This window comes from Schistocerca nitens, chromosome 2, assembly GCF_023898315.1.
Source record: "Schistocerca nitens isolate TAMUIC-IGC-003100 chromosome 2, iqSchNite1.1, whole genome shotgun sequence".
NCBI classification, from domain to species: Eukaryota; Metazoa; Arthropoda; class Insecta; order Orthoptera; family Acrididae; genus Schistocerca; species Schistocerca nitens.
The window spans coordinates 1,028,230,385-1,028,250,376 of NC_064615.1; the positions used below are offsets into that span (position 1 = coordinate 1,028,230,385).

The 19,992-nt window shown below is 44.0% G+C and overlaps 1 protein-coding gene across 1 annotated transcript in view; it reads left to right on the forward strand.

Moving 5' to 3' along the window:
• The window catches only part of LOC126237379 (cell division cycle protein 123 homolog), a 127,926-nt gene that overhangs the window by 47,999 nt on the left and 59,935 nt on the right, over positions 1–19,992 (forward strand). The window contains exon 2 of the mRNA XM_049947462.1: positions 16,931–17,149. Coding sequence (XP_049803419.1) covers positions 16,943–17,149 — 207 coding nt within the window. The 5' untranslated portion in view covers positions 16,931–16,942. The remainder of the gene's footprint in view (positions 1–16,930; positions 17,150–19,992) is intronic.

The window sequence follows — 19,992 nt, forward strand, 5'->3', positions numbered from 1 at the left end:
TCTTCTGCAATCTTCGATTAGCACGCACAATTTCGTTGCCGTGCCTGACATGAGCGTCGTCGGTAGACGTCGAAGGGCGTCGTAAGCGAGGGTCATCTCTAACTTCCTTCCAGCCACATTTAAACCGTGTGAACCATTCGTAACACCGAGTACGGCTTAAGCATTCATCGCTGGCGGCTTCCAGCATCATTTGACGTGTCCCTGTAAAGGTTTTCTTGAGTTTCAGGCAAAATGTAATGCAAACGCGTTGCTCCTCTATGCCGTCTCGAAATTCGCAAACTGCGTCCTAACGTTCTACTCAATACAGCACTCAACAATAACTAACAGACATACAACAATGAAACTTCCGGCAGTTAAACCTTAAACACAGGTGTGTGCGGGGATGCGAACAGCATTTCGCTGCAACACACCATTGGCGCGGAACTACGAATGTTCCGAAATTTTTTTAACAGGCCTCGTACGTTGTAATTATGTGTGACACTCAGTGCCGATAACTGTTTGAGGTTTAGTAGCAGTACTCAGAAGTGAAGGAAATTAGTGTTCCATTACACTGCAGTTACGTCTGTGTCCATACCACAGCTATAACTATACAAATAACTTCCTACCGCCATTTGTATTGATTCGCGCACAGCTGTTCTAGTAAATTTTAGCTTAAACATTTTCTTTCTTTCTTGTTAATTCGTAAGTCGTATTCGTTAGCCGGTATAGCAAACATTAAAGATCTGAAAAATATTAAAGGTAAAGAAACACACCATCTGCATTCGGAATTGTAAAATCTGTTGCCGACATTTTCTTGCACGATATGATGCACAAGACAGTTCACTCACTAACTAACTGAGAGTCATCTCTGTGAACCAAAGCTCTGAGAAAGTTCGTGATTAAAAAGCTGTCAGATTACATTTACTCGTACAAAGACACAAGGCTCGATTGCTCTTCGTTCTAGGAATTTTTCAACTGTGGCAATGGTTTGCACATGTGGAAACAACTCACAGGAAGAGCTATATCGTCAGCATTTAGCTCTTTATTTATATTTAGCAAGACAGCTTGGAGCGGGTTCGCATTTACCACGTATCTATGTTCACAGCATGGCAGTCAAAACGCTTCGTCGTGTCCCCCGCCCCTCTACTCTCTCCCCTCCGCTGCTTCCACTTTCCGTCGGCTGAATGCCTGGTGCTTCCTATTGGACATCAATTTGGCAGCTCGCACACCCGACGTGCTGGAAGATTAACTGTAGTTTCGGTTACTATGTGATTACATCGTTAAAGCACTTTGTAACGAATGTCTTATAAAATGCGTTCGATATAAATCCTTAATACTGTACTGCAGTACCTCGATGATATCCTTTATTGAACTTTGTCAACTGCAGTTTGAGCGTATTCCTTGCATTTATGAAAGATTTGCTGCTGGTAATGGTGATGGTGGTTGTGGCGGCGGACCCAGTGCACATGACAACGACGACGATGATGATAGAGTAGGACACGTTACCCGGTGTCTTCACATAACCGACTCATGGGGCGTTCTGCTTAACACGTCAACCTGATTTATGGTTTACCATCAACATTATTTCACACCGTCACCCATAAACTACGGAGAGGTTTGGATTTTGTTACAGGCCATGAAACGGCGATTAAAATTCCTTCTGCCGCCAGAACTTGAGACATCTGTTCCCAAGTTCAATACTGGAACGGAAGCGCGTTTTTACAAACTCTGCTGCAGAGTGGGTCGAAGGTGCCTCTTGGCTCCTAATCTGGAGCAACCCTTTCGATGTGAGGCCGCTTGTTTAGGTTGCAAGTCGATTTCGCTTCGTACGAATTGAAACAGACTCTTATTAGTTCACACGAGGCCGACTGTTTCCTGTTTTTGGCCCCAGAAAACTCGGAGAAGGTTGCCCGAAACAGAACCCGAGGCCCTTTGTCGTTGTTCAATGACGCGTACCTGTAGACCAGTGAGAGCTTCGTCGTTGTCCGTAATGGGCAGAGGGGGACAGCACAGTACCATCGTAATTTAGCGACTGCGGGAATGCTTCAAATGTAAGGTCACCGAGTATCGGTTATGATGAACATCATGCATTTGTACAGGACTACCTATGAGTGCTTTGCGTGAGAACACTTAGTAAATCGCTGTATACACAGTGACGGAGGTGACCTAACTCTTTCCAGCTGATGGTTATTATGCGAAAAGAAGTCCCGCACATGGTACTATCATCAATAGTTCCACCCGAGAAGTTCAAGTCTCGATGGTATGGAATTCCGCAGGATTCTGCTGAAGGATTTTTTCCAGTTGTTGCCCGGAATAGCTCGGAGCGGTGTCACATTGTTCGTTGATGATATTAATGTCTAAAGTATCGACACTGGATGTTCGTAAGAAAATGTTGAACGTCTGGTATAGAATTTCGCTACCTCTATTAATTAAATTCTTCGCAAAACTAACTTCAACTGCTGCTTTCAGCACCGTGTCCCAAAAAGAAGAATTTCGACATTTCCATACCGCATAGAGCGGTGGTTCCCAACCGTTCTTAGACCATTACTCCTTAGTGCAATCAGACATTGGCTATTATTCCCCCCTCCTCTCCCACACATTATCACCAACTTTAGCACCTAACTAAACTGTAGAATGAAAGACTTTTATTGGAACTCTTTTATTTTTTAAATGATGAAAGATGAATGATATTTAGTTTGTTTGTGTGTGTGGGAGGGGGGGGGGGAGGAGGAGGGGGTTGAATGAGTGATGAAGGAATTCAATTCGTCGTTCATCGTACGTGCTGCCCACAAATCCTTCTCAGATAAGAAAGCTAACTGTCCACAGTGAGAGTACACACTTGTCACAAAACATTACTCCTCTCCGTTGCGGTACTTACTTGACCTGTACACTGCAACTCCATTTAAAGCCAACCAAGTTAAAGGGCGTGCACTATACTTACTGTCTGTAAATCACTTGATTGCTGCACTCCTTACTTCTGAACTGTCAAAAATTGGAAGATTTCAGGTTGTTAATGCTTTGTGTCTTACCACAGCCACTGATAGTAATGGTAATAATATTATTAATAATAATAATTCTGTGTACAGCACTGTAGTAGCCCTTATGTTAACTTAATGCTCTGTCTTGCTGTCAGTTAATTCATTTATCTGTTTCGAAGCGAGTAATGAAGCCATTTCTGGATTACTGTAGGTACTATCTACAACTTAAGACATTTTCTTCAGGTATTTAGCCTTTTTACGTATATGTGTCACTTTTATCATCAGCACTGTATGGGACAAAGTACAGCATATGTGTTTAGTGGGTGGACAATGTGAGGAACCTGTAACTTCCACTGTATTAATGCTACTAATTGAGAAGAAGTAATTATTGATAACTTATATAATAAGTATTAGAGTCTTACGGAATTGTGAGAATAGTAATGATCTTCTGAAAACAATTTAGTTTCTTAACTGAAACAGAATCGAAACGTTTAGTTTTTACCCCTCAGGAAATTTCATTTTACCCCTCAGGGGGTAATTACCCTAGGTTGGGAACCACTGGCATAGACTGACCGATATCGATGCAGAGCTGTGCCACAGCCGCTTTACTTGGCTGTAAGAGCCAGTGTTCCGTGAATTTTCATCGGCTGCCCAGTGTACGAAAGGCGACAATCGCAGAGTAGCTTGTAAACTACAGCCTTGGGGAGCATCAAATCATCTTTGACGGAATCCAGAAGTGCTGCCATCTTCGGCGGAGGGTGAAAGATCACTTTAATTTTGTGAGTACCGGACCTGTTTTTGACGACAGGCTTCTTACATATGGCAGGAAAGCCATGGAGTTAAATCTGTCCTCGTTCCTTATGTCCAACTGAGCTTTTATTCGTAGGGCCTTACGTGTCTGTTGCAGACGTACACATTTGCTTCAGAAACTCCCTTTGAGTGTATAAGCTCATTTGCAGACTGCTTTCAACAGCAGAGCCGTCTGTAAACAAACGTTCTGGGAACGCTCATCGTCTGGGAAGGGTGGTGGCAGCTATTTGCATATAAATAAAGGTCCATATGAGCTGGCTTACGATTAACTGTCCCAAGGTGCCATTATTGCTTTTAAGATGAAATGTTCTTAGGAAATAATATATATACACTCCTGGAAATTGAAATAAGAACACCGTGAATTCATTGTCCCAGGAAGGGGAAACTTTATTGACACATTCCTGGGGTCAGATACATCACATGATCACACTGACAGAACCACAGGCACATAGACACAGGCAACAGAGCATGCACAATGTCGGCACTAGTACAGTGTATATCCACCTTTCGCAGCAATGCAGGCTGCTATTCTCCCATGGAGACGATCGTAGAGATGCTGGATGTAGTCCTGTGGAACGGCTTGCCATGCCATTTCCACCTGGCGCCTCAGTTGGACCAGCGTTCGTGCTGGACGTGCAGACCGCGTGAGACGACGCTTCATCCAGTCCCAAACATGCTCAATGGGGGACAGATCCGGAGATCGTGCTGGCCAGGGTAGTTGACTTACACCTTCTAGAGCACGTTGGGTGGCACGGGATACATGCGGACGTGCATTGTCCTGTTGGAACAGCAAGTTCCCTTGCCGGTCTAGGAATGGTAGAACGATGGGTTCGATGACGGTTTGGATGTACCGTGCACTATTCAGTGTCCCCTCGACGATCACCAGTGGTGTACGGCCAGTGTAGGAGATCGCTCCCCACACCATGATGCCGGGTGTTGGCCCTGTGTGCCTCGGTCGTATGCAGTCCTGATTGTGGCGCTCACCTGCACGGCGCCAAACACGCATACGACCATCATTGGCACCAAGGCAGAAGCGACTCTCATCGCTGAAGACGACACGTCTCCATTCGTCCCTCCATTCACGCCTGTCGCAACACCACTGGAGGCGGGCTGCACGATGTTGGGGCGTGAGCGGAAGACGGCCTAACGGTGTGCGGGACCGTAGCCCAGCTTCATGGAGACGGTTTCGAATGGTCCTCGCCGATACCCCAGGAGCAACAGTGTCCCTAATTTGCTGGGAAGTGGCGGTGCGGTCCCCTACGGCACTGCGTAGGATCCTACGGTCTTGGCGTGCATCCGTGCGTCGCTGCGGTCCGGTCCCAGGTCGACGGGCACGTGCACCTTCCGCCGACCACTGGCGACAACATCGATGTACTGTGGAGACCTCACGCCCCACGTGTTGAGCAATTCGGCGGTACGTCCACCCGGCCTCCCGCATGCCCACTACACGCCCTCGCTCAAAGTCCGTCAACTGCACATACGGTTCACGTCCACGCTGTCGCGGCATGCTACCAGTGTTAAAGACTGCGATGGAGCTCCGTATGCCACGGCAAACTGGCTGACACTGACGGCGGCGGTGCACAAATGCTGCGCAGCTAGCGCCATTCGACGGCCAACACCGCGGTTCCTGGTGTGTCCGCTGTGCCGTGCGTGTGACCATTGCTTGTACAGCCCTCTCGCAGTGTCCGGAGCAAGTATGGTGGGTCTGACACACCGGTGTCAATGTGTTCTTTTTTCCATTTCCAGGAGTGTATGTATTTTTTTTTATTTGGAAAGACTTTTATTACTACTCCATTCAGTACAAAGACACTTTTGAATATGATACAATAAAACGTCTGAAGTTATTCATTTTTTCCCATGTCGTTGATGTTTCAAACTGTTCCACTCAACTGATTGAAAAAATTGATGGACTCGTTATTTGTATGAATCCTGTTCTTGTGTCTTCCGGGGTGGGGCGGCACAGCCATGGGATCCCCACCGTCTCCGGCCGTCACAAATGTTTTTATATAGCACTTTGAGGAGCAGGCTCTGAATTCTGCTACCATCTTACTTCCTACCGTACGTCGACGACACCTTCTTGTTAAGGCCTCATAGTGAAAATGCATTGCAGCCGTTCGTCGACCACATGAACAGTGTCCATCCCAACATTAAATTTACTGTCGAGGTGGAGAGGGATGGCTAGATTCCGTTCCTGGATGTTTTAGTTGAACGGAAGGCAGCAGTAGGCCGGCTTGGTCGTTCAGTGTACAGGAAATCTACGCACACTGACAGGTACTTAAATGCTAACAGTCTGCAAGGTTGCAGACGCTGCCATTACATCTATGTACGCAGAACACCGTGCCAGTCCCGGCAGTCAATGATTTCAACTCCTGGTGACGATGGCCGAGACAGCTGTCAAAAGCTCGAGTGTTTTATTCGAAATGACGAGACTTGAAAACCAAGAAGATTTTATTCACTCCTGTTCTTGTAATTTTGAAGCGTTTTCTACCATAAAACAGGCCGTTCTTCCACTAAGTCGCTCAATGTATATTATGCCTATGCTAGAGGTGCTTAGTGTCCCAAGTCAAGAGCCGGGCTATGAGAAGAGATTACGAAAATAAAAAGAAAGACAAATAACGGCAGAAAGAATGTACTGGCAAACACGCTGCTGTTTCCTCGAAGAATGCCGTGCAATTCCTTAAACATGCGAAGGCGCCAATGTGTACTACTGCACACGTCAGGATGCTAACCTCACGGCAGCCGTCCACTGATTAGCTCCATGGCTGCCGTGCGCCGTTTGGACGGTACCAGCAACCAATGGCGTGTAGGTGTGAAAGCCGCGAATGGCTTGCCGCACCACGGCCTTGTAAACGATGCCGTTTAAATGTGAAATCTGGCAAAGGGAGCGGGAAGGCGCAATAGTTAGAACACTGGACGCGCATTCGGTAGGAACTGATTAGTGTGCAGGCAGTTTACTCATATTCTGGACGCGCTAGAGTCCAAAGGTTTCACGCATCACGTAGACTGAATTCAAGTAATTTAAATTTGCGAGTGATTTTTGTCTTCCGTAACTTATCCCTGTTACTACTTCTTACTACTGCTACTACGACCACCACCACCACCACCACCACCACCACTAGTACTACTACTCTCTTGCATAGAGTAGCGTGATTGACACCCACTTGTGGAGCGGTGTTGGTGGAAGATATTTTCGTCACCAACTTTTGCTGCCTGTGGAATAAGAGACGATTGTTTTTTCCTGATCATAAAACTGTCTTCTTCACTTTATTTCTTCACAGTATATGGAACAGTATCTCTTCCTGCTTCATCTCGAGAGTGGTTACCTTCTTTTCCGAGGCTTTTCAACATTAAGAGGTGCCAAGCGCGTTGCTAACGTCTCAACAGTTCCTGCTGGCATGTGGCTACCTTCTTTGACTTTAATCGTCGTCAACAACACAAACCTAGATACTGCACTGTGCACATACTTGTGACAATTAGTTCCGTTAACTTTGTATGGCTACTATCTTCAGGTTTAGTAAGGAACTAGGTCACTACATAGAGATGAAAGTCCTACTAACGCTCTCAGACTCACAAAGGACATTGTTAGCGCAAGACGATCTATGGGTCTTCAGTAAAATATGGGTTGAAGGCTACTATTCAGGTCCATGGCAGGAGTCGATTCTGACACAACATCTCAAGCCAAGGGAGGACAGATTGTCTCCAGATATTTGCATGAGTGCTGCACTCACTATTTGTATAGGTAAATGTCGTGTGACTAGGGCCTCCCGTCAGGTAGACCTTTCGCCGGGTGCAAATCTTTCGATTTGACGCCACTTCGGTGACTTGCGCGTCGATGGGGATAAAATGATGATGATTAGGACAACACAACACACAGTCCATGAGCGGAGAAAATCTCCGACCCCGCCAGGAATCGAACCTGGGCCCTTAGGATTGACATCCTGTCGCGCTGACCACTCAGCTGCCGGGGGCGGACGGCTATATAGGTAAGGCCCTTGAGCAGATGATAAACCGACGCCTGGTGTGGACTCTGGACGACTGAGCAATCCCCTGGTTTCTAATCTGGGTTTCGCAAATATTGATCAATGCGTTACCACCTGCGTCAATTAAAAGGTGCGATACAACGGTCATTCTTACGCAAACAGCAGTTTATTGGTATCGTCTTAGATCTCGAGAAAGCATGTGGTACCACTTGGAGACATGATGTCGTCTGTCAACTTCATGAGTTGGTGCTGCAGCTTCGACTAAGAACTCTCTCAACAGAGTGGTGTTCCTCGTGCCCGCCGCTGTGGCCGAGCGGTTCTAGGCGCTTCAGTCCGTAACCGAGCTCTGCTACGGTCGCAGGTTCGAATCCTGCCCTGGACATGGATGTGTGTAATGTCCTTAGGTTAGTTAGGTTCAAGTCGTTCTAAGTCTAAGGGACTAATTACCTCAGATGTTAAGTCCCATAGTGCGTAGAGCCACTTGAGCCATTTGTTGTTCCTCAGGGTAGCAGTCTGAGCAACACCCTGCTTGTTATTGCAGTCAATAGCATCTCCTCCACAATAAGGAACCCAGTCAAATATTCCTCATTTGTGGATGGCCTAGCAGTATTCAGCTCTTCCTCCAGTCTCATGACTAATACACATCAACTACAGCTGACCCTTAAGTGGCTGGAGGATTGGGGGGACATTACTGGTTTTCAATATTCTGCAGAAGAAATTGTTTCTGTGTATTTTAATATTTCGCGTCATTTTATTACTTACCCTGAAATCTGCCTGAGGGGGATCATTCTTTATACTAAGACATCAGAGCAGTTGTTGGGCCTCATCTATGATCAGAGGCTGCCACATCTTCATGATTACAAATGTAGATGTATGAAGGCACTAAACATCGTAAAATGTCTTAGCAGTAAGGAATGGAGAGCAGATTGGTCCACTTTGCTCACATTCTATACAAACTTCGCTTGCACATGGCTTGACTGTGGCAGCATAGTGTATGGCTCAGTTAGGCCCTCCTATTTAAAGATATTGGATACTGTCCACCACACAGGCATTAGACAGGCTGCAGGAGACTACCAAACCAGTCCCATTCCTGGCCTCTGTGCAGAGGCTGCTGAGCCGCTTCTCAGCATCTAGCGAGAAATCCCCATGGTGGGAGTTGTACACAAAGTGAGATGCATCTCAGAACATCAAGTTGTCAGTATTGGGACACAAACAATCCATGAAATGGAGGTTAACTTTTCGCCAGGCAACTAAGCCTTTTTCCTGTCCATACGAAGGTTTGTCTCGAGCAACTTGCTGTAGCAGACATATCAATCCTTAAACATGGTTGTAGCAAATACTCTTCCTGGTTATCAGACCCGCTTTTAACTTGGTCATGACGGAGTGCAAACGAGGCCACCCCTCATTCTATGGTTTTAAAAAGGTTTTTTAACAGTATTTTATCGGAATATCGCGAGTGCGTGGTAGGTTTTAGCGATGGTTGAAAGCAAGGGAACATTGTCGGATGTTCTGTTATCTTACCAGATTCTGTCATTAAAATATGTCTACCAAGTGACTATGCAGAGCTGTGGGCGGTCAAGAAGCCATTGGAGCACGTAAGGCTTCTTGTTGGAGGAAAATTTCTTGTCTGCACTGACTGTCCTATTGCTCTGTAGGCTATTCAACAAATTTTCCCATTAAATAAGATAGTTCAGATTGTCTATGCCACTATTCACTTCCTGCACAGGAAGAAGAACGAGGTGGCCTTCTGCTGGGTCCCTAGACGCATCGGCTTTGAGGAGAATGAGGGAGCTGGCACAGCAGTGAAAGTAGCCTGCCAGGAAAATGCCACAGTTCACTTTAACGTCCTCCTACGAGTTGTCATTTTGTGAGTGACAAAGATAGTGTTGGCCGAATGGAAAATGTTGTGGCTGGATGTTGCCGACAACAAGCTGTGATTGATACAACCAACCATCTGGCCATGGTGGACTTCGTTCGATCACCGAGAACGACGAAGTGATCCTCACTCTCCTTCGTATTGGACACCGCCCAATGGCGCATGCTTGTTTCTTGCGCAATGAAGTCCCACCGGAATGCAGTGTTTGCGGTGTCCCATTACGGTGCACCATGTTTTAGTCCCGTGTGTTTCGTATGCTGTTAGGGAGAAAGTCTTTGGTCTACCGAGGTACTTGTCCTCAATTTTAGGCGGTATTGAAACAATAGCAAGTGAATTGTTGACATTATTTGTGGCCTCATGATTTCTGCCCAATTTAATTGGACGAATGTTTTAATGTGCTTTAGGGTGGTTCGCTCGCCCTCTTAATTATGCGATCAACCCGTTATCTGAATACCGTCTACTGTTTTATTAATTCTATTAAATATGACAACGGGATGAATATATATACCGGAGTTTGTATGTGAAATTTTTTATTATTCTGCCTATAGTTCTATGGTCGTTGCTTTTCGTTTCAACAAAACTACTCGTACACCAGTACCACGATCTTGGGAAGGGCGCTGATGACTACGACGTTTAGTGCCCAACGATAATGAATCCATCCATCCATCATGATATGTGATGACAGCTCGAGAAATACGTGCAGACCGTTGTCCATACGTCTTGGAAAGGCTAGCTGTGCCACCTCTCTACACATACGCTATCAGCGGGTTTTTAGTTAATAATACGCACCAAGTCAAAAGAAACTGTAACCTTCACTGCCGGCCGGAGTGGCCGAGCGGTTCTATGCGCTACAGTCTGGAACCGCGCGACCGCTACGGTCGCAGGTTCGAATCCTGCCTCGGGCATGGATGTGTGTGATGTCCTTAGGTTAGTTAGGTTTAAGTAGTTCTAAGTCTAGGGGACTGATGACCTCAGGAGTTAAGTTCCATAGTGCTCAGAGCCATTTGAACCATTTTGTAACATTCACTCAGCGGTCACCATACAGGAAATCGATTTGCACTTGGCTAACGCATTCTTATCCGCCATACAGAGGGGTGCGTACTGTTATACATGTTTAACTTTCGGAGCATTTCAACTAGAACATGAAATTTTAAGTATGAAATTCATAATTTTAAATATGAGTTGCAGAGTGTCTTGTGGTGTACCCCTTTTATTCTATACAAGAGTTCCTCGCATTAGTTGATAGGGATTTGCTGTGCTCTGCTACTTAAATAACACAGCGCATGCGCGACACCTGGCATTTCAGCCATCTGCGTGTGTGTGTGTGTTTTCTCAGATGCGCTTTATGTAAATCGTGAATCACTAATTAAATGATGACACAGAGAATGCCTGGAATCATTTGAAAACCGGCAGAAAGCGGCTTTCTTCAGAATTTAAAATGCGAACCTGATTCAAAATTAGTATGCAGTATCAGAGCTCGAAAAACTGAACATTTTTCGTGTGAAAGTTTATTTTGCTCCGCTGTGCTGATTCGCTGATATCAAAACCATCTTCCTGGCACTAGTGTCCTACGTAACGTGTAAGGACACTGGATGTGCTTCAGAACACATGATTACTGTTGCAGCGAAGAAAAAATAGTTGGCCTTACATTTCCTATTCTAAAGTAACGAATTTTTTGCCATTTAAATACGCTTCGTGCATAGATGTTTTTAGTAAAGAACATAAGGTTTTTCCGTTAATAGTCAGTAGCTGACATGTTGAGGGTACCATAGCTGTGTGGTGAGAGAGGCTGCGAAACACCGACCAGCAACTAAGCTGATGACATATTTAAATCATCTACTGTTCTTTACCTTCGCAAGGACCACGACAGGGAACAATAAATACCTTCAATACGTTATCGATTTAGTGATTTGAAACTTGGCGGCAGATTAAAAGTGGATGCCACACTGGGTCTGGAACCTGGGAGATAAGCTCTTCATGAGCAGTTCGACTCTCGACCCGCCCTCACAGACCTGCTTCCTTCAATACTTCTTCTCCTATTTTCCAGTTTCGTTCTTAGATTTTGTGGTTGGTGACAACTGACAGCAAAGAAGAACATTTTGATCGAATTTCCGGCTACAGTATCATATATGGAAAGTAGTTCTCGCGTAGTTTTAAGCATATTCGTGACCTGCCTTCGAGCACTTCGCGTTCCCCGAAACACATTTACAGTTGACAGTGGCTTTCATGTTTGGCGATTACGATCTGTCGTTTTAGGACAATGTTGCTAATCTGTCTGTGTCTTCGATGCGTATGCTGGGAAAATAATTAAAAGGAGTTAAGTTTTGTCCCCTCTCTCAGCCGGTAGATCATCGTTAACGTTATCCGTCAGATGTCAACCAGCCACTACTCTGCTGTTTCCGCTGCTACGGTTATAAGATCAAACGTCATAAAGTTGCGAATTGCTCCCACTCACAAGTGTTACGAACCTCTCTCGGCAGTCGAAAATCAATGTCCACATTGCAGGATATTTTCAAGGAGGGGATATTCGTCCATAAATTCCAAGATGGACAAACTCCAAGACAACAGTATTATTTGTTTGATTAGACTAGTGGACAGCGATCACAGGATGTAAAAAGAAAAAACCGTCTGCAGCCATTTACTCATTAACCTATTATTTGTATTCTTAGTGTTTATCCCTAGTCTGTATTACTTATTTATCTCCAACGGTAAAGCCAATGAAACGACAACTGCCATACAGTTGTCAGTTATGTATATTCTCAACAGAAGACATATTTTTACTTGTTAAAGAAAAATTTAAAAAAGTGGAAATGTTTTCGTTGTTTGTACGTACAAAATTAATAATGAGAGCAATGTACAGAAAATTCACTATAAACATATCAAATAATTAAGTTGTTAGTAAGTATAATAAATAATAATATAGTTGGATAAATGGCTGGGCGGTACATTTAAAATTAGAGAATGTTAACTGGAATACTCACTTAGAAGTTCTGAAGGTAGCAGGAGCGAAAGACGATTTAGCCGGCCGCTGTGGCCGAGCGGTTCTAGGCGCTTCAGTCTGGAACCGCGCGACCGCTACGGTCGCAGGTTCGAAACCTGCCTCGGGCATGGGTGTGTGTGATGTCCTTAAGTTAGTTAGGTTTAAGTAGTTCTAAGTTCTAGGGGACTGATGACCTCAGATGTTAAGTCCCATAGTGCTCAGAGCCATTTGAACCATTTTTGTTAAGTCCCATAGTGCTCAGAGCCTTTTTTTTTTCTCGAAAGACGATTTACAACTTGTACAAAAACCAGACGTCAGTTACAAGGACAGAGTGGCATCAAAGGGAAACAGTGGTTGAGAAGGGTGTGAGACAGGGTTGTAACCTATCGCCTATGTTCTTCAATCAGTACATTGAGCAAGCAGTAAAGGAAACCAAAGAAAAATTTGAAGTTCGAATTAAAGTTTAAGTAGAAGAGATAAAAATCTTGAGGTTTGTCGATGACATTGTAATGGACAGTGTCTTGAAAGTTGGATATGAGATGAACATCTACAAAAGGAAAACAAGGATAACTGAATGTTGTCAGTTGAAGCAGGTGGTGCTGAGGGAATAAGAGTAGGAAACGAGACACTTACAGCAGTAGATAAGTGTTGCTATTTGGGCAGAAAAATGACTAATGATGATGATGGCCGAAGCATAGAGGATATAAAATGTAGGCTGGCAATAGCAAGAAAAGCGTTTCTGAAGAAGAGAACGTTGTTAACATCGAATATAGACTTAAGTTGTCGGAAGTCTTTTCTAGAGTATAGACGTGTGTGGGAGTGGAGCATAAACAATAAACAGCTCAGACAAGAAGACAGTAGAAGTTTTTGAAATATAGTGCTACAGAAGAATGCTAAAGATTAAATTGGTAGATCACGTAACTTATGAGGAAGAACTGAATAGAATTGGGGAGACAAGAAATGTGACACAACTTGAGTAAAAGGAGGGATCAGTTGACAGTACACACTTTGAGACATCAAGGGATCACTTATTTAGTATTGGAGGGAAGTCTTGGGGTTAAAATTGTAGAGGGAGACCAAGAGATGAATACGGTAAACAGATTCAGAAGGATGTATGTTGCAGTATTATTCTCAGGTGAAGACAGTTGCACAGGATAGAGTGGTATGGAGTTCTGCATCAAGCCAGTCTTCGGACCACAACAACAAATAAAACATTCTTTGGTTTAGGAATATGTTTTATTTTAAGTACATCTGGCCACCATGCCTTAGTCAAAATAGAAAAATGTTTTTAGCTATTTTAAGCAAAATTATTTATCTCAAGTCAAACATTATTTTTTAAATTTAAAGTACCCAAAATTAGGAAATTTAAGAAAATATTATTTCGTAACTGCAACTGCAAAATATTATTTTAAGTAATTATCCTATAAGATTTATGTTAGTGTCTTTAAGCACTGCTGAAATAGTCTATGCCGCGAATAATATTAACTCGTGATATCACTGAATTGGTACAACAGAATTTTTTTTTCCAGGCGAGAAATATACATTTTCAATGTTTCTATTCAGTGATAGCAGTTTTGAACTTCGCGCCCTCAACTTCCAATAAAACTTCAAGGCAATGAGGGGTTAACCATTTTAATTCACCCTTAAAAGTGCGTAACGCAGCTTTCCTTACTGGCAGCATGAAATTTGGGAAAATATGTGAATGTTACAAAAACGTATGCAATGCATTTAAGAATGGTTTGCCTCAGGAAAGGTACATCGCAAGTGCGATGGACCGATGCAGATATCACTACAACATACATCGAAAAAAAATGAATATATCCTAAATAACATTGTCAGCTTCTTCCTTGCCATACAAATGCCATCGCAATTACCTTCTGTTTTTGATTTATCAGGCTCTGGTGGCTGTTGTACATCTTCATCGTTTGAAAGCATTCTTTGACTGGGAAAATACTGTATTGACTTCCTCGCAAAACTGTAGTAATAAGTATGATATCGGACTTCAAAAAGAGAGTATGCAGGTGTGATTTCGTATGAAAGTAATATGTAAACGACACGTCGCGATATAGCATTCGGTCGTTCTGTTTTCAAACAATGAGTGTACAGTCATGACACATATATTTGAAACATGGAAAAAGTCATACAGCATATTAATGTGGTCAATTATAGGATTCTATAAATGACTTGCAGACACCTTTTAAATAAGACTGAGCTTTTTATTCACTAAACTGTACAATGTGTAGAGAGGTCTGGAAATATACCTCCCATCACGTCCGTAAAAGCAGAAGTAACGTAACTGAGGAAAAACTCTTTACATCATATTTTGTTTTAAAAAATGAAAGCGTTACAGAGACTGTCCTTTTAACTTCTCTGTTGCCACGTCTGTGCACTACATTTAACATGGACTCGTTGGCTTTTAATATATTATACAGGGTGAAGCAGAAGAAACGCATGTTTTTTGAACCGCTAGTACGCGAGACGAGAGGGGGTATTGACCTTGAATTAATGTTGGCAGACTGCCCATACAATGCAGTTTCAGTCGCTATGGAGCGTTGGAGCGTAGAGCATCGTGTGTTCGTTGTCGAGCAGTACTTTAGAAACAATGATTCAGTAGTCACTGCACAACGTCTATTCCGTCAAAATTTTAGAGTTGGACGTCGAGGTGCAGTGCCTGATCGAAATAATGTACTCCGATGGGTTGCAGCGTTTAGAACTGCTAGATCTGTGACGAAAAAGAAACCACCTGGTCGTCCCCTTTCAGTTCGTACTCCGGAAAATGTAGACCGAGTGAGAACGGCAGTTCTTGCTAGTCCTAAACGATCGGCTAGACCACAGACTGTAGCGGTGTGTATGTCACGTCGTTCGCTTCACCGCATCTTACATGATGATCTTAAGTTTCACCCGTACAAGATAATGATCGTCCAGCAGCTTAGTGAAGGGGATTTTGTGCAATGCAGATGCTACAGTCTTCGTGAGTCATGAAGCACATTTTTATGTAAAAGGTTACGTCAGTGTTCAAAATTGTCGGTATTGGGCGCCGCTGAACCCACATGAATTACACCAAAGACCTCTCCACAGTTTAAAAGTAACAGTGTGCTGCTGCATTTCAAAGATGGGGATTGTTGGACCCTATTTTTTTTTTTTTTTTTTTTTTTTTTTTTTTTAAGAGGAAGGAAGTGCAGTTACTGTGACATCAGCGTGCTACATTGAAATTTTAAACAAATTTCTTCGTCCAGAACTTGAAAGGCGTCAAGTGAACATGAGAGAAATATGGTCTCAGCAGGAGGGTGCCACAGCTCACACGGCGAGAGCATTCACGGAAGTGGTTCGAAAGATGTACCCAGGACATGTTATTTCGAGATACCGTGATGTTTACTGGCCCCCTCGCTCATCCGATTTCTCGATATGCGACTTCTTTTTGTGGAGATATTTAAAATCAAAAGTCTACATGAACAAGCCTCACACAATCGATGACCTGAAGAATTCCATCCGTCAGGAAATTGACGCCGTGCCGAACGAAATGTTGGAGAGAGCCATGCGTAACTTTTGCGAGGGGATCCAAATTTGTATCCAGCAAGAAGGACATCATCTCCAAGACATTATTTTTCTAACCTAATTAAAGAATATATATTTCAAAACTGCATTAAAAAATCCATCACTTAATGCTTGTTTGTATTATTTTCATCAAACCGTGTCCCAGTCATTCAATAGTGAAAAATATGCGTTTCCTCTGCTCTACCCTGTATATTTTATGAGATGTTTTTCCCTACATAGAAATTAGTTCATCTTAACACTTTATAAAAAAAGTGAAAAATAAATACCTTTATTACAAGCTACACTTCAGGTTTGTGAAAGCTGCGTTATACCCGAAACGTCTTGGAGACACCATGTCCGAGGAAAAGTCATTTGGAACGCATTGTATACCACTGCAAACCACTTGCTTTCCTGTGATCTTTTTAAACTTTAATAGCATCCCTTGCGTTATATTTGTAGTATCTTATCATATGACCAAGTAACTAGACTAATATTGGCTCATGGAACAAGAAAATAAATAATAAAGACAATTACACTAAACACATTTGGTACGCCATCATTGGAAATGTCATGAATTACAACTATTTGTATCAGAGCATAATCAACATGAAATAGTTCTGAAATGTGTTCGACCAATGAGCTACTGACGTGTGTCTAACAGCGTCAATGCCTGTTGGAATTCAGTTTGCCAATCCCTATTTTAAACGTGTAAAATGTTGCGTATTTCTTTTTATTTGTTGACATCCCCTTAGGAGGAAGCGTTTACTTTTAACGACTTGCTTCTCTTTTGTAGGTGAGGCCAGAGATGGAGGAATGTTCATTCACCAGCTGGTACCCCAGGTTTTCGAGGCACAGCGTCGAGTCTATAGCGATACCCATCCAGAACGACGTGCTGACGTACCTCCGAGAGGGAAGCCTCATCCTGCCCAAGGAGGCGGTGCCGCCACCCAGGCAGCGCAGTTCCAGCTCTTCCGACTGGAGCGACTCGGACGCTGACTCTGACGAGGCTGAGGTGAGTCACGGGCCTTGCTTGAGCGCTCAGGTTGCGCCCAGAGTGTCAGTAGCGAATTTGCTTGCCAAGTAGTGATGCTAGGCTGTTTTGGGTACTAGTAGTAATTGGGAAAATTCACCTGGCCGCCTTACTAGAGCTGTCCAAGTGTAGTTGGCTTAGTGGGCTGCCACTTTGTGGCCTTCCAACTGACCTGATTTTCTTAAGAACCAGCTACCTAGGGAGGCTGGCCTCCCTACGCATTGTAACTCGAGATGACCGTAAAAGGGACATGATAAGGACACGCTTAGGATAGGAGAAAGGGACCAATAAGCTGTCGTGGGATACACTTCGTCTGGCTCCTCCCCTTCGGCCTTTCCGGCTTGGGTGACAGTAGCCTGCACATCCAGATCATGCAAACCTCCTCGGCTGTACAAGGTGGTGTCCCCTCACAGAAACTCTTCAGATAAGCAGATTTAAGCGAGTTGGGAGAAGAAGTCAAGGAAGACCGAGGAAGCGATGGGTACCATAACATGCTAAACAAAGGAAGGCCTAAAACTTGAAGTGAAGATGACGAGATGATGAACGGTATTGCCAGATATAGCCGCCTGTTCAGCTCTGTTGTATAGGAGAACTAACCACGGGCGGAGGTCGCTGATATTTAGTGGTAGGGGCACAAATTTTGTAAAGAAATCCACAAAACTTCAACAAATTTGATTCTCTGTCTTTCTATATTGTTAGCTACAAGGCGTCTTGACCAACACAGAGCCGGCCGAAGTGGCCGTGCGGTTAAAGGCGCTGCAGCCTGGAACCGCAAGACCGCTACAGTCGCAGGTTCGAATCCTGCCTCGGGCATGGGTGTTTGTGATGTCCTTAGGTTAGTTAGGTTTAACTAGTTCTAAGTTCTAGGGGACTAATGACCTCAGCAGTTGAGTCCCATAGTGCTCAGAGCCATTTGAACCATTTGACCAACACAGAATAAATGAATAACTCTTTCCGCCACGCAGTCAAATGCATTTCCACGCGACAATGACGCACGCTGGTCAGTGTCATATGTGATACAGAATGTTTTGTATCCGAATCGGAGACTGATGACGTTAAATATGGAGCTGCTTCCCGAGACAGACCACAATGACAGAAACTGTGCTGCTTCAGGTCCACTACCCAACCACAATACTATTGCAAGTGCCCTTTTTTGGCAGTTATCTGAAGACGTGGTGACCTTACAGTAAAGGAGTACAGTGGTGACTATCGGAATAGCACTGTACGTAGGCCCGTTCACTACCAAACACATATCACTGTCACCGTTCCACGGAAGACTGTAACCACACCTAAACACACGGTACTGCACGGAAACACAGGCGGCATTGGCCTACTATGCTCTTAGGTATACATGCGGCATGAAGGCTATGATGTGGTCGAATTAGAACGCTTAGCGCCGGCGGACTGCAGGGAGCGGGTGTGGCTATGATGGTGATGATGATGATTTTATGTGAGAGGTGCTCAACATCATGGTCCACCAGCGCCCCGACGAAAAATCAGCACGCTAGTCTCAAGGGTAGGGACGAAGGCTGTCCCCCACACGCGGCGCGGTTTAAAATGCATTAAAGTCTGCTTCTCTTCCCCACCAATTTTGCGATGAGGGCTGACAGTTCACAAAATGTCACCACTCCTGTAACACTGTAAACAGTATTGGCGAGGATGGTGCGCAGATCTCCACCGAGATTGTGGGATGTCCCGATGTCAGTATATGAAACACACGTTGTCAGAATATGCTTAACTGAAAATGGCACACCACAAACCTCACAGAGTGGGAGCCCTGTGTTAAAGGGCTACGTCCGATGCGCAGCCTGGTAAGTAGAACCTCCTGTCAGCGATGAGGCTGCCATGAAGTCCGCCATGCCCGTGTGGTCGATTTGAGCAACTGGAGTTTAGTTTTCTGTCACCTTCAGCCATTCAGTCTCCCACTGACACACGATGCATCTGTCAGAAAATGAGGTAAGGGAGAGTTTGAGGTTTCTATATTCGCGACACTTACTAAGAGGACACTGTAAGAACAATGCTTTCCATTGTAGTAGTTCAGTTCAGCGTGTCTTCGTGAAGTATCGTCAGTAGTGCTGTACTGTGTTCCCATAATCACGAATACTCTTGAGAATGGAAAACAGAGGGGTACACCGCGAAAGTGGGCACATTCAGGTGAAAAATAGTTTATATTCATAGTTGTACAATTTTGCCACGAAGAGAATAAAAAACACTGGTACCGTAAGAGAAACCAATTTCATGGGTGGCAAAATTGGTAGGGAAGTCAGAAAGAACAGTAAAATACATTTTTAAGGACTTTAAAAAAGTGGAACACACCGGGGAAAAGTTGAAACTAGTAGAAAAGAAACCCGTCCTACAAAAGTAGTTTCTGTTGGTGACTGCAACAAAAAACTTGTTCCAAGAAATTTTTTGGAGTATTACGAGAATAAGGAGGAAATCCCAACGTTGAGAGAGCTGCTTATATTTTCAAAAAACCGACATAAATTTTCAGGGCAAGAAATAATTTCAGAACATTTTGAAAGAGATGAGATTTCCTGTGGAAAAACAAAAAATGTATTGATGAGAGAACCATCCTATCAGAACGTTCAGACATTGTTCGAAAACGTGCGAAATACCCGAGAGCAATCATGGCAGCAGTAGCCAAATAAACTAGTGGTATTCACGCACGAAATGTGAGTGCAATACGCATTACACTGTGAAAATGTGCTCGCAGCGTGAAGTAGTTCAGGGTGTAAAGACTAACAGCAGTGTAGGCGAAAGAGCAATTCTTGTCCACTCTGGAGAAGCAATAGGTTTCTTAGATGGAGCAGAATTAATTTATGATT